Below are 14,458 nucleotides of genomic sequence, written 5' to 3' on the forward strand. Positions count from 1 at the left end.
CATCAAAATTTTTTTTTATTGGACTTACAGTTTACATCTGGCTCTTTACGCCCAGCTACATGGCAAATACTTGCAAATTTCATTACAAAGTTGATATGTACAGGTTTATGTCATGCATTGTGGTATTGTGGTGCTGATAACGGAAGTATCCGAGGTTCATGTAGTTACATTATGGCTACAACATGTACAACCACAGTAACAACCTTATAATGAATCAGCAGCGAAAATTCAAAGTTGCAGACTATTAGTATTACATGTGTATCTGGTGCATAGATAAACACAGTCGTTCGGAGAGCTTATTTTACTACTGCTTATATCCTTTTCATTTCAAACATTTTTTCCTTTGCCACATAAAGCCGTGAATATACATTGCATTACGTGTTACTTACCTTTGGAATTTTGAGTTCTTTCATTTCTATTTTGTCGACTGTTCAGTGTGTCACAGACAACGAGTATCAGAAGGACGAAGTGGATAGACTAAATTGTAGATGCCAACTTGGCAGCAACATTTGCAAATATTTGATATGTAAGCTGAGACCAAATTCGATGTTACCACTTTCATTTCAATTCCTTTTTTTCTACCATTTTTTGTATAGTTTGTTAACTTCCTGTTGAGTTACAGAACGTGTTTTCTCGATTTGTTTTACGGTACATAATGTGGCTGATTGTGGCTATGTCGTTTTTCACAGAATAGTGTTCATGGGAAACCTGGAATGCATTGCTTCTTAACAGGAAATGACATCTCAAATGCAATCAAATGTTGTGTGTGGTTGCCAGCATTCAGGCAGCAAAACAGGCTTTTTTGAACGACTGTAATGCCGAAACTACACACCAATGAGAAAAATGTTACTGAGAAAAGTTATTTGTTTTGATGTCCTCTGTACGTTTCCGTGGGCCGTGGGTGCCATTAAAATGACACCCTGTATATATTTTTATGAGTTATATCCCACACACAAATAAGTAATACAAACTTAATAGTTTTGAATTTCATTTCAGATGGTATATTGCTGCGTCCCATTTTGTAAAAGCGAAAAAGGAAAGGCAACTGGGATTAGTTTTCACGAGTTTCCTGTGGATGAGACATTGCGAAATAAATGGCTGAAGGCTGTTTCCCGAAAGGATTTTGTGCCAAATTGGTTATCAAATTCCTCTGTCGTTTGCAGTAAACATTTCTTGCAAACTGATTATAAACCAAATATTAAAATCAGAGTACTGAAACTTGGAACCGTTCCAAGTGTTTTTCCTGGTTATCCTCAATATAAAAGTGAAGGAATAAAAGCTCCGAGAAGAAAAATTGTGAAACATGTTCCACTAGTGAAAAGAAGGAAAAAGAAACTAGATGAAAGTTTCATTTCTAAGGAAGATCACAATTCAGACGTAAGTGAACTTATCTGCAGATTTTTCATATCAGTTGTGTAATATGCATTGCTCGCTCATTGACAGAAATATTTGAGAGACTCAAAATACTTAACTTAACAAGTCTCACTCCTAAAGTTCACCTGCTTTATATGTGTCTTTGGTAGGTGGGTCAGGCATCAGTGCCATTAGATGAGAAGCATCAGAAATTTTAAATTCTTGCAATAACACTTGGACTAGCTGAGTGTACAGGTTGGAAGTATCGCTGGAAGCAGGCAAGGGTTTATCCTCTACAATTAGCTACTGTGGTCTTACATGTCACATAGTTGAAAATATGCCTGTGATCAGTGTAAACTTTTCCCCAAAATTGCATGCTTTTGTTGCATTGCAATTTGAATAAATGATTTTCTTGCTTTTTCGAGAAAGGTGAATGTCTGTAAAACAAATAATACACCTAGTCTTCGTGTAGTCACCCATGGACGTCCGCAGGATTTTTTTCCAGGGAGGGGCAAGGAAGGTATTTTTTCCAGGGGGGAGCAAATAAGGCACATTTTTCCCAAAAATAGTGTTGTTCCCTAAAAAAACATTGCTTAAATTTGAATTTATGGTGTTCATGCAATAATTAACACATATTATTGTGGCTAAAATGAAATTATATGTATGAAATATATAATTTTTGATTGACTTCCATTTTCCAAGGGGGGCCACAGTCCCCCTTTGCCCCCCTTCCAAACGCCCATGTAGTCACCTTGTTTTTGTTCTGTGACGTTCAGCTTTCAGCAGCAAGTAATATCATCTAACCCAACATGAATTGAGGTGAATTGAATTTTAACAAATACCAAACCAAAAAATTCCTGATTTTGTGTTTGTTTTTATTCGACTATAGTTGTGTGTTTTACGTGATAAATGTAGAAAATTTTGTAACATATATTTGTGTTTTAACATTGTGGTGAAGGGAATAGTTTAAATATATTGTGGTAGTATTCAGAGTGGGATAAGCATCCAAAATTATGACAATACCAGGTTTCATGGTGGTTGCGGTAAACGCGGTTTAAAATTACTTACGTGAAATTTAAAAGATTTCGTAATTCCACGTTGCACAATTTAATGGTTCAATCCTATTAATTTCGAAGATCCACTGTCTTCATTCACAAAAGGGTACGGCGTTTGAAGTGCCGTACCCTTTTGTGAATGAAGACAGTGGATCTTCGAAATTAATAGGATTGAACCATTAAATTGTGCAACGCGGAATTACGAAATCTTTTAAATTTCACGTAAGTAATACCAGGTTTGTCCAAAAGGAAACCAAACTTTTTCAAAATAAATTTTTTGACCTTGTATACAGCTTAATCGGATTTATCACCTTCAAGGTAGTGTCCTCTGCCACTAATACAGCACACCCAGCGCTTCTTCCACTGTTGGAATGCCTTCCACAATGCATTTTTGGGAATAGTCTGCAGGTCCCGGACCAAATTTTCCTTATTCTCTTCTATGGACTGGAAGCAGCATCCTTTCATGCAGGATTTTAACCTGGGAAACAAAAAGAAGTCTGCAGGTGCCAAATAGTGGGAATAAGGGGCTTTGGAGTACAACAGATGTGTTGTGCTCGGCCAAAACTCTTTAACAAGAAGTGCGGAAACTGGTGGAGCGTTGACATGGTGCAGCATCGATGTTCCATTTGCCCACTCTGCAGGCCTCTTCTTCCTCACTACCTCCCTCAAATGCCACATCACTTCCAATTAGAAGTGTTCGTTGATGTTTCGACCATGTGGAGCATACTGATAATGCATTGCAACAAGCACAAAGAGCATCAGTTTGACATTGAAGCTATTTTGTTATGCCTTTTTCGGCCTCTGCGATGAATTACCCACCCATTGTGATGACTCTCCTTTGATTTTAACGTCATAGCCATAGACCCAGGTCTTACCACTTCTGCTATTTCATGGACGGTCAACAGATGATTTTCCCACACCACAGCACGCACTTGCTCAACGTGCACGTCATCTCATGATGTTGATGGCCATCCAACAGTTACTTCCTCTTCAATTGATGTTGTGCCTTCTTTGAACTGTTCATACCATTTATAACATTGTGTCCGACTCATACAGTCTTCCCCATATGCTTCTTACATTTTGAGTGTTTCTGTAAACGTCTTCCCCAATTTGACAGAAAATTTGATGGTACGTACATGTACTCATTTTCTGTGCATCAGAAAATCGCAGCAGTCATGCAACATGATTTCACTTAATTGCTCACAGGATGAAAACTAAACAATGTATACTGGTGCATTCAATGGCGTAGTACTTTTGAAGGTTCCCTCTATGCGCCGCTAGTAAGTAACCAACAAGGATTGTTTCATTGGTGGACAAATTTGAAAGTTTGGTTTCTTTTTGGACAAACCTCATAATATGTGAACTACTAAATCTATCAGGAAGGAAAAAAAAACAAGATACATTCGAAGGAACCTATCAAAGCTTTTTTTGCCCATTGTGAGTAATATTGGCATTTATTTATTCTTCTTCAACACTAGAGGAAAATTGTGGTGCACTTGACCCCCTGTACTCTCTCAAAGATTACATCTAATATTTTTAATTGTTAGATGTCGTTGTTTTATGTAATATAAAATGTGTTCCAGGGTATAGAAACCACAAATAACAGAGATGTTTGATCCCAAAGTATGATCTGATTAAGATAAAACCTCCTTTTTCTGAGTACTTCCACAGTTTTTTATTGGTAAAAAGCGGTTGTGTGTGTACTCAAATAGGTTAAAAATGTGGAAGTCACAGTGTCATGAAACTTAAAACTCCTAACCTAACAATGTAAAATTATTAACACCACTAAATCTAAGTTTTAGGCCTTTGTGTTTGATTTGCTTTATTCTATAATACATTTTAACAAAACAATTACTATTTGTTGTAAATATATTGACTTTTGTCATTAATGTATTGAGTTCATGAAGCGATAGGGTCTACTGTTTTTTATTACTGATTTTTCCTGTTTTCTATTCACTTGAGTGAAGATTTCAGGCTGACCTGCTTTAGGCTAAGGTAACAGAGGTAGGTACATTATTTCATCATAATTCATCTCCGAGAGGTAAAAACAATAGATGGTTCCTATACAGTATAATCTTCATAAATGATACCATTTTCGCTATTAGCAGGGTCGCAGAAGGTCCAGGGGATCAAAATAGCATGCACAGTGCGATCCATGAGCATTACCATGCAAATTGTCCATCACCATGTTCATTCACTTTATTTGACTCAATAAGAGCTTCGAGAAAGAAAACTCAAAACTGTTGACAACTTCTGCACAGTGGCAGCGATTGGGTTCCAAAACCGGGGGGGGGGGGGGGGGGCAAGGTGCCAAAACTGGAAAGAACAAGGACAGTTTACCTCCCATTGGTAGATAAGGTTTAGCATAGTTCTGTGGCAAAAGTGGCCAAAGTTGAAGGGCAAATCCCCCCCCCCCCAATTGCTGCCACTGCTACAGTAATACTCATGGATCCCACTGGACATACACATACTTGATTGTGGTGTAGTTTTTGAACTAATTTCATGAGGTTTTAAATTGTGCATATGTAAGATATTACATACGATCAGATCTGGCCTGATGCTGCTGGCATGGTTTTAGTTTGTTGTATCAAGCATGCATTTGTGTGTTCAATTTGGTGCGAGCAAGAAAACCCAGTGCATGTCCAAAAGGTGGAAGACCACACTTGAAGCGAGCATATTTTGAGAATGCAGTTCAATCTTGGACTGGAAGCGACAATCTTTCTAATTACACTTCAACTGCAGCACCTAATACAGTCAGTAGTTAAAACTAACACGTTGTTTTTCCCACATTATACACACTTGTTTTTCACCATACAAATCACATAGCATTTTTAAAAAGTTCTTTTATTTACTTTTTCATAATTTTCACACAATACAAAAACTACAAGTAACAACTGGCCGAGTTTTTGCTTCCATGATTTCAAACAAGTGAATAACGAGCACACAAGTAAAGTTAACAAGCTTGCATTGTTAAGTCCTGCCTGCTGAAGACTCGAACGCTCGTTTAATTGGTGCTTTCAAACTGCACTTGTTGACGTCACTTCCTAGGAGACCGTACTTCAAGCCTCCTTTATGGACCTTTAGGCTCAGCCCCAGTTTTGGAAATAATATATTTTTGTAAATGTAATCAAATACATTACATTTCATAACAAAAATGCATCCATGAGTTACTCATGGCAGTGAGGATGAATGATGAACTGAAGAAATGGTGACGAGATAAACATAGTACACAGGAATTCGAAAGAAACGTCCTCCCTTACAGTTATGCAACCCAGAATTTTATTACATCTATTTTCGCCTGGTAGAGTAGTTCCCGAGAGGAGCAGTGTTTCCAAACCTATAACTGCAGTGTTTCCAACCCTGTATTGGTTGGTTGGTTGTTGATTTGATGTTTTAAGTCCACAATGCACAGTATGACTAATCGGGACTGGACCTACAGTTTAAAGTGGGATCCGAACACCTTTGTGCCTCCACCGTTACCCCTTGATTACAAGGCGACGACGATATTACTGCGCCATCCAAGCCTGTATTGCTTCGTAGAAGACGAAACCTTCACGTAAACTTCTTCATTCGTGAGTTACATTTGGTTTACAGACTCACATTACAGGACACTCTTTTCCTTTATTGCATGTTTTCTGGAGCATTTATTTTTCCTTCTGCGGAGAAAATTCTGTTATTATTTTACATCTTATTTTTCACAGCTTCTCTACCATTTATTGGGTAATCGCAACAATGAGGATGAATGATGACTCGATGAAATTGATAAATGGACAGTCATAAAGAAACCATGGGGGTGGCTAGATTCATATTATTATTATTACTATTATTATTATCTTTCTTTTTTTACTTTACTTTTGGCTAATCGCAACGATGAGGATTAGTGTATGATATAATTCATGAAGGAACACTCATAAACAATCATACCCAGGCCGGGACTTGATCCCTGGAATTTCGGCGGCGATATCAAAAGCCGACGGCTTACCACGCTCGGGCACAGCGGCGGCCAATTATTATTAGTGTTATTGTCTCAAGTAGTGTATTTTTCCACTATATTCTTTCATACTATTATGAAACGGATGAAAATTAAAATGTTAAAATACCTGTCTACTTTTTTTTTTAGTTTGCAATATGAACACCTACTGCACGAAGCCAAATTGTGGGAATACGAAACAGAACCAAGTTAACATATCTTGACCGTGGAAAGTGTTAATACAAAATCTAGAAAAGAGCCATTTAACAGTTGCCTGATTGCTTTTCCATTTGTTGTATTGGAAGAATTGTCTGAAATGTGTGTGTAGTAGCAGGCAAAAGAGAATACAAAGATCGAATAGAGAGGCAACACTGTCACTGTTCTGCACTGCACAGACAGCACGTCTCTTCAAGTGGGCGGGGCACTGTGGGTGCGAGCGAGCTGCTGTTGGTTCTGCAAAAAGAACACTCGCAGACAACTGAATGGCGCTCCGCTTAAAATCTAGTCAATCGAGAAAGGATTTGTTGAGGAAGTAAATTGAAATATAAACGCCAGAATTTGGTCTAAGCCTATAATGGTTACTCGCAATAAGAGCTGATCAATTTTCCGTAATGAAAGAGGCAACAGGCTGCACTCCACACATTTAGCCTGGTAACACTAATAAATCATCTTATTATATGTGTTCGGTTATACTGATAGTCATGTTTAATATATTACCTTCAAACATTAACAATATCATGGACTCACTCAGAGGATGAATTCAATTTTACGCTTTACTTTCCTGAAGATATTGTAGCAATATAATCATTCCGCTCCATTTTCATATTCTCAATTGAACTCGCACTATTTTTTTTTCCAGAAGTTGAGCCCCACCTCCCTTCTCCCACCTTAAAAATTCTTGGGTGAGAGGCTACAAACTATACTAAAACTGAATTACAGACAATACTTTACGACTCAAAGTGACGTGACCTAGAATGTGTGAAAAATCACTGGTGCAAAATTCAACGTAATGATAAAATGAAGGTAGGAAAATGGATGTGCTACAAAGTTTTACATACATACAAACACATAATTATTTCCGTGTAGAAGACATTTCTTCACATTTTTCTCACCTTGGCTTCCTTGAATTCATGAAAATGTAAAGCCATGATCGCGTTAACTCCCTATAATCACGTAGTCCCAGGTTCGATTCCTGGTGGAGACACACCTGCCTAGTGGTTCAAGATCCCACTTTCAAGTGCTGGTCCCACTTCGGGTAGCCTTTCTGAACATGAAATGGAATTAAAACAAAATTGGTACACGGTAACACATCACAACACACGCGCAGAGGGCGTTGAACTTAATGACTGACAATTATTATATACATCGAACTTTCAGCGAAGCTGGAATAAGGTCTATTTGACATGCCAAATAGTGTGAATTTTCAGTCTCGTGGTGCCTTGTATACGAAGTGCACGCAAGTTATGTAAAAAAATTCAAATTTGAGGGTGAGTCGAGCTATGTTTAATTCAATAAGACTCTTCACTTCAAACATATTTTGCTCTATAGCTGTAGATTTTGAATGGACATCTAAGACTGGTTGTTTAGCGGACCGGATTTGGAGCAAAATCACGCAAAAATGGTTCGCCTGAAGATGAGAGAAGAGGTGATCTCTTGAAATGTCTTGAAATATATAGATAGATTTATTGGTCAATCAAAAATAAAAACAATGGATAATGTCCAATTAAGTAGAAACGCTGTTAGAACCGGTGTTCATTCACAGAGCAGACGGGTTATTTTGACAAAACCCTGTTTCCCTGCTGGCTGCTTCAGGGAAGGGGGCTTTGTAAAGTTATCTTTTCTTGTCCAAGCAGTAGGCCTAATTGGTCGATTGACAACGAGTTCCTTCGTAGGTAAACGCGGCAACAGAGGATCACTGCATAAAGGTGGTTCCCGCGCCGTTTGAAAGAGCGACGGGAATTTAAAGAAACATTGTCACTAACTTAAGACAAACATCCAATAATTTTCTTAGGTTTCGAAGCTGATCCGAAGGGACAACAAATACCAAAAAAAAACACGAATTAAATGATCGATTGGTCCGTCCTTCTGTTGATGGACGGCAATTCATATTAACAATAATAATCGTAAGCTCAATCAACAATCAAAGCTAATACGCATCTATTGATCAGAAATTACTAGTGTGTTAAAGTTGTTTTTGTATCTTTTGTTATTTTACGTCACTCTTCTGCCACTTTCGGCTAATGAGGATGAGTGACGATTAGATTAAATTGATACCATGATACCAATACTGAAGCCGTGGCTCGAACCCGGAAATTTCGTGGGATCGGAAGTGGACCACTTAACGTGCTTGGCCACCAAAGAGAACCGGCTCTGCGGCCAAGTGCGGTTAGTGGTGGACTAACGATCCAGACACCGAATGTTCCGGGTTCGAGTCCCGCCCAAACCTTTGTCAATTTCTTAATCGTCAGAAATCCCTTCACAATCTAAGACATAACACTTTATTGAGCCTCCCCGATGGCGCAGTGGTAGCATCGTCGCCTTGTAATCAAGGGGTCCCGGGTTCGATACCCGGTGGAGGCACAAGTGGTTCGGATCCCACTTTAAACTGTAGATCCAGTCCCAATTAGCCTTACTGTGCATAAAGTGGACTTAAAACAACAAATCAAATCAAAAAAATCAAATCAAACATAACACTTTATCAAAACTTCATTCCCCTCCACCTCAAATTTAATACTCAATCTTCCCAACAAAATTTCCATGCCAATTTTAGATTTTCTGTTGATATTGCTCCCTCCAAAAAATCAATCTAAGACGTAATATTAATACACAAGAGTTGGGATTCTCTGCCCCCAAATAATTATCAATCCAGCTACCTGAAAATCCCACTAACTTCATAAATCGCCCACCATAATTTCCCTATTAATCTAAGGCCTAATATGTGAGAGTTGCATATCGCCCCCCCCCCCATACCCGATATTACTTATTACCCGTAACAATTCCCCTGACAATCTACAAATTACTATTTGTATAACAGCAATGGCTAATTGATAACGTAATTCATCAACGTGTGCCCTGTTTACTCAGTCAAATTTCCATCACAGTCTGCGCCATAATGCCCCCCCCCCCCCCGCTGGGCACCCCTGATTTAGAACTGTGACAACACGGGAGGTGTAATGTAACTAATAGTTAAGTGTTAGGAATGGCTGCATGTGTGCTGGGCATTTGAATTTCATGTGAATCAAATCTGTCAATAATGTGAATATTAATATTATAGAATATAATATCATGGTGCAGAGGTGTAAAAAAGTAGGTATGAGCACCAAGGTATCAATAAGAAAGATTTGGAAAGATAAGTTCCATATGGAGATGTGTGTAATTAGTTTGTTCTGGGATGTAGCAAAGAACATCGGTTAAACCGTGCGGGGTTTCAATACTGTGTCCACCCCCGTTGGATTCAAGCACTGCATCTAGTCGACGAGGCAAGGATTCCATGAGCAGATGTTTGGTCTTCTCCTTAAACTCTCCCAAATATCAAACACGTGAGCCCAATGCCCAAATGTTTTCGATTGGGAGACTTCGCTGGCCAATCTACTCTTGAATTCCTGGGTGCTGATTAAACCAGGTGGTATTCGCTTTCGATGTATGGACGCTGCTGTTGTCTTGATCGAAAGTCACGTGCGGAATCTCATCTTCAAGGTGTCTCTCTCATGCTCTAGGAAGCATGTGGTTTTCCAGCACTGTGACGTATTCCTGCGAATTCATTCTCGAGGACACTTCCACCAATCCATCTACTCCAGGCGAACTGATCCATCCCCACACCGCCACGGATATCCTGCCACTCCTAGCATGGGTAGAAATGTTCTCGGGGCTGTAGCGAGTGTTGTTGCACCTCCAAACATAAACCTAACCATTTTCGTCAGACGAAAATACTTTCTCGTCGCTCAAAATTACGTTCTGCCAAAATTCTTGAGGAACTGGTTAATATTGTAAAGAAAACTGATCCGTGCTTCGTGATGGAAATGCATCATTGCTTCTTTCTTTGCTGCTCGACAGTGCCGAAATGTTGCAGCATGGCACTCCAGTTTCAACTTTTGGCGAATCTTCATTGCAGCCATGAAGGGATTGCCCTCGCTCATCCCAATGATGCCTGCATTTTCTTCCCTGGTTGTCTTCCTCGGCTGGCCTCTGTTGGGTCTTGACTTCATTCCTTGGTCCCCTTCTTTCTCATAACGCCGAATCCAACGACTGATGCATGAATCGTCCACACCATGGGTCGTAGCAATCTGAAGTGCAGAAGATCCGCCACACAAGAAAATGCAGACTATATTGTCTCTTGTACAAGGGTCGTTCAAGGTTGACCGGGATTTTCGTACGTAAAAAATCGATGAATAGCCGGATCATGATGAAACGTGCGGGTGACGTAATGTATTCCTTCACGAGTAACTAGCGCCCGGCATGACGTATTTCGCGCATGCGCAGCAGTTGCAGCGAACATGGCGGCAAGCAGTGTGTCTGTGGCTGTGGAGCAGTGGTGTGTAATCAAATTTCTCGTGAAGGAGAAAGTTAAACCAGCTGAGATTTTCAGACGATTGCAAGCACAGTATGGTGAACAAACGATGTCGCGGACAAGAGTGTACGAATGGTGTGAGCAGTTTTGCGAAGGACGAGAGCTGGTGACAAATGAAGCGCATGGACACATTTGCCCGACTGCAGTCACACCAGTGAATATCGCACGTGTTGAGCAAATGATTCTTGAGAACCGGCGAGTAACAGTGCTGGATATTGCTACCGAGGTGAATATCAGTGTCGGGAGTGTTGAGACAATCATTCACGACCACTTACGCTTCCGCAAAATCTGTGCAAGGTGGGTTCCCCGCCAGCTGACATTCGATCAGAAGTGGACACGCAGGACGGTCTGTGAACAGCTTCTGAATCGGTTTCGAGCAGAAGGTGATGAATTGTTGCAATCCATCATCACGTGTGATGAAACATGGTTGCACAATTCAACCCCAGAGACCAAAAGACGCAGCATGGAGTGGTGACATAAAGGTCACCCCGCCCCCCCCCCCAAGAAAAGCAAAATGCAGCCGTCCGCTGGAAAGATCATGGCAAGTGTCTTCTGGGACATGAAGGGCGTTATCCATGTGGATTTTCTGGACAAAGGGAGCACGATTAATGTCCAGTATTACTCCACATTGTTGAGTGGTGCTGTACGAAAGTCCATTCGCAAGAAAAGACCTGGGATGTTGTCTGGAAATGTCATTCTTCTCCATGACAATGTCCGCCCTCACACGGCCAATGTGACAAGAACAACTCTGGCAGACATGCGCTGGGAAGTTCTGCTCCATCCCCCCTACAGTCCAGATTTAGCCCCCAGTGATTATCATTTGTTTGCACCCCTTAAAGACCATCTGGGAGGGAAGAAATTCACGACAGACAAAGCACTGCAGAGCGATGTCCTCCAGTGGCTACGACAACAACCAAGTTCTTTCTACGCCAAAGGAATTGGGGACCTGCCAGAATGATGGCAATGGTGCCTCGGCACGCATGGAGAATACTTTGAAAAACTGACATAGTTTGGTGTTTCTTCTGCTACCTATTTCCTCTGCAGAAATAAAAGTCCCGGTTAACCTTGAACGACCCTTGTAAATTTCGAAGTGTAAGGCATGATGAAATGATGTCGTAAATGCACATTCGGACCAAAGGGACATGATGCACGTGGCACATGCCTCTTGAAAATACCTTATCATTGGTGCATGTAGAGTTTCACGTCCATTCCGGTGCAGAAAGTTTCATTTTATTGGTTCCGTTGCAAGTGACATGCTCAAGGCATAGATAAGAGTAAAACTGCTGCAGGATCTCGAACGAAGCAACCACCGGGGCTCGAATTAAAGCCAAAGCGTGGTGGCAAAAGGCAACCGCGAAGTTACTGCATCTGAGATTGATGTCAAGGAGGGCCTGCGGGGTGTGTGTGCAAAGAAAATCATGCTTGCTTTAGGAAATAAGGATACTATTGAATGAACGCAATAAAAAGAGTATATACCGTAAAATATACATTACTATTGACTCGTGCTTTCCCTGAAAAATATGCATTGTTTTCTCGCACATTTCTGCCTGCAATGAATATAAATGTATAATCTATTAAATTAAGCTAGTGCATGCAGATTTAAAAATATTGATAAGATGATTCAATTGAATTGAATTTATTTGTTGTTTTTTAAGCCCACTTTGTGGACTGGGACTACAGTTTATAGTGGGTTGCGAACCACTATGTGCCTCCACCGGGTATCGAACCCGGGACCCCTTGATTAAAAGGTGACGACTCTACCACTGCGTTATCGGGGAGGCCCTAGTCCTCTTACGGAGATAATTCGTTTGGATCAATAGAAATGCCCTATCAAAACAATTGGGGAATATTATTTTCAATGTGGATATTCTTCGGAAAATGTGTTTCTAACAACAGTTTACCTAAATAGTGGGGACGTGGGGTGAGAGATAGGGATGGAGTTTGAAGAGAGACAGGGAAAGCACACAATTTTCTGATCAGTGCGAACCTTTGGGATTGCTTTTTCCTAGCGCACCAAAAACACAATACGTATAACCCAAATCTTCAATAGCGAAGTGAGTCAATCACTCAACTGGAATAAAAAGTACGGATTTAAATCTAGGAGGCCAGAAGATAGTTATTGCGCTACAATGTGCCAATACAAAAAAAAAAATCCACTTTGCCCGCCAGAATTGTCATGCCTGAGTGACATGTAGTTTACGTTAGTTGTGAGAATTGCTTCAATTCCATTGCCTGCCAAGAATAATGATAGTGCTGAAAGCATAAAATACGGAAATGTGCATGTTTGGCGAGCTACGAGAAAAGTAGATCCTTGTGTTTTCTTTTCGAATTTTACTCATTTTATGTCAACTTTTACATATAGCCAATGGCGACAGAGGATGCATGATGCTTCAGGGAAAGTGATGAAGATTGAAGAAACAACGAAAAAGAAAAACTCATAATTATCAGAGGCTAGGACCCAAGAATCCTGGCTACGCATCATGTTATGATATTTAAGTATATCACGGATTGCTGATAAATCCTTTCCTAGATATTTGTAATGAATGAATCCCCCCCCCCCCTCTGCTACGAGAAAAAGAAAGACTATAAGATGTGAAACATTCACAATGTAATTGCATTGCTTTGCATTGCTCTTGGCTGTATTCCAAATGTAGTAAGAGATCAGCGATAAGTTGATTTTTTTTTCCTTTTGGCCAAGGTATAAGTGTATTTGAGCGTAAAGGGCTCCTAGCGTAAAGGGCACCTATTTCATCATTCATAAAGAGATAACTTCGTCATTACACTATACCACGTGAGGCACCTAAAAGTACCACCTGAAATAGCGAAGAAACCAGAAACAGTAGCGATGTGAGGTTTGCGGGAAACAATAATATCAAATGGGGCTCGTAAATCGGAGGTATGGGGTGGGTCGAAAAATATCGACAAATGGGGTATCTGGAGCAAAGTCATATTTTTTTAAATGGAACGATATACAATAACATGCATAATATAAAAGAGCACACGCAGAGAAACACAACGCCGTTGGTCTCATGTATCTACTGCACATAGGAACGAAGATATGACCATGTGAAAATATGTAAACAAAGTAACAAGTGGCCCACTTGACCGTCAGTACCACGGAATGTACAAGTATGAGATGTCGGAAGCCATTGGACAAGATGAAGACAGAACGTGTTAAAGGAAAAAAAAATACAGTAGACATCGTAAGCACCATGTATTTGACAGTGTTACAGCATAATGAAAATGACCATGACAGTATGTCGAAGAACCACTGCGTAACAAGCGAAAACCTGTCAAAGTGTGTGTTCAAAGTGGTGGCCTTCAGCTGTGATACACGCAATGAGGCGCCCACGCAAAGATCATTGCACAGAATGTAGCATCTTGTAGGGAATGTCCCTACAGGCCGCAGTAATGCAGTGTTGCATATCCTCTGGAGTTGTTGGCACATCCCGGTAGACAATGTCCTTCAGCTTTCCCCACAGGAAAAAGTCTAACGGTGTCAAATCTGGGGAA

General features: G+C 40.3%; 1 protein-coding gene across 2 annotated transcripts in view; it reads left to right on the forward strand.

Annotated features, from left to right (window-relative positions):
• The window catches only part of LOC145991994 (uncharacterized), a 92,780-nt gene that overhangs the window by 17,494 nt on the left and 60,828 nt on the right, over positions 1-14,458 (forward strand). For both annotated transcript variants that reach the window (XM_083127989.1, XM_083127990.1), the window contains exon 2: positions 997-1,377. In XM_083127989.1, the coding sequence (XP_082984115.1) occupies positions 997-1,377 (381 nt within the window). The remainder of the gene's footprint in view (positions 1-996; positions 1,378-14,458) is intronic.

This window comes from Lepisma saccharinum, chromosome 9 (genome assembly GCF_977018435.1).
Source record: "Lepisma saccharinum chromosome 9, izLepSacc3.1, whole genome shotgun sequence".
NCBI lineage: Eukaryota > Metazoa > Arthropoda > Insecta > Zygentoma > Lepismatidae > Lepisma > Lepisma saccharinum.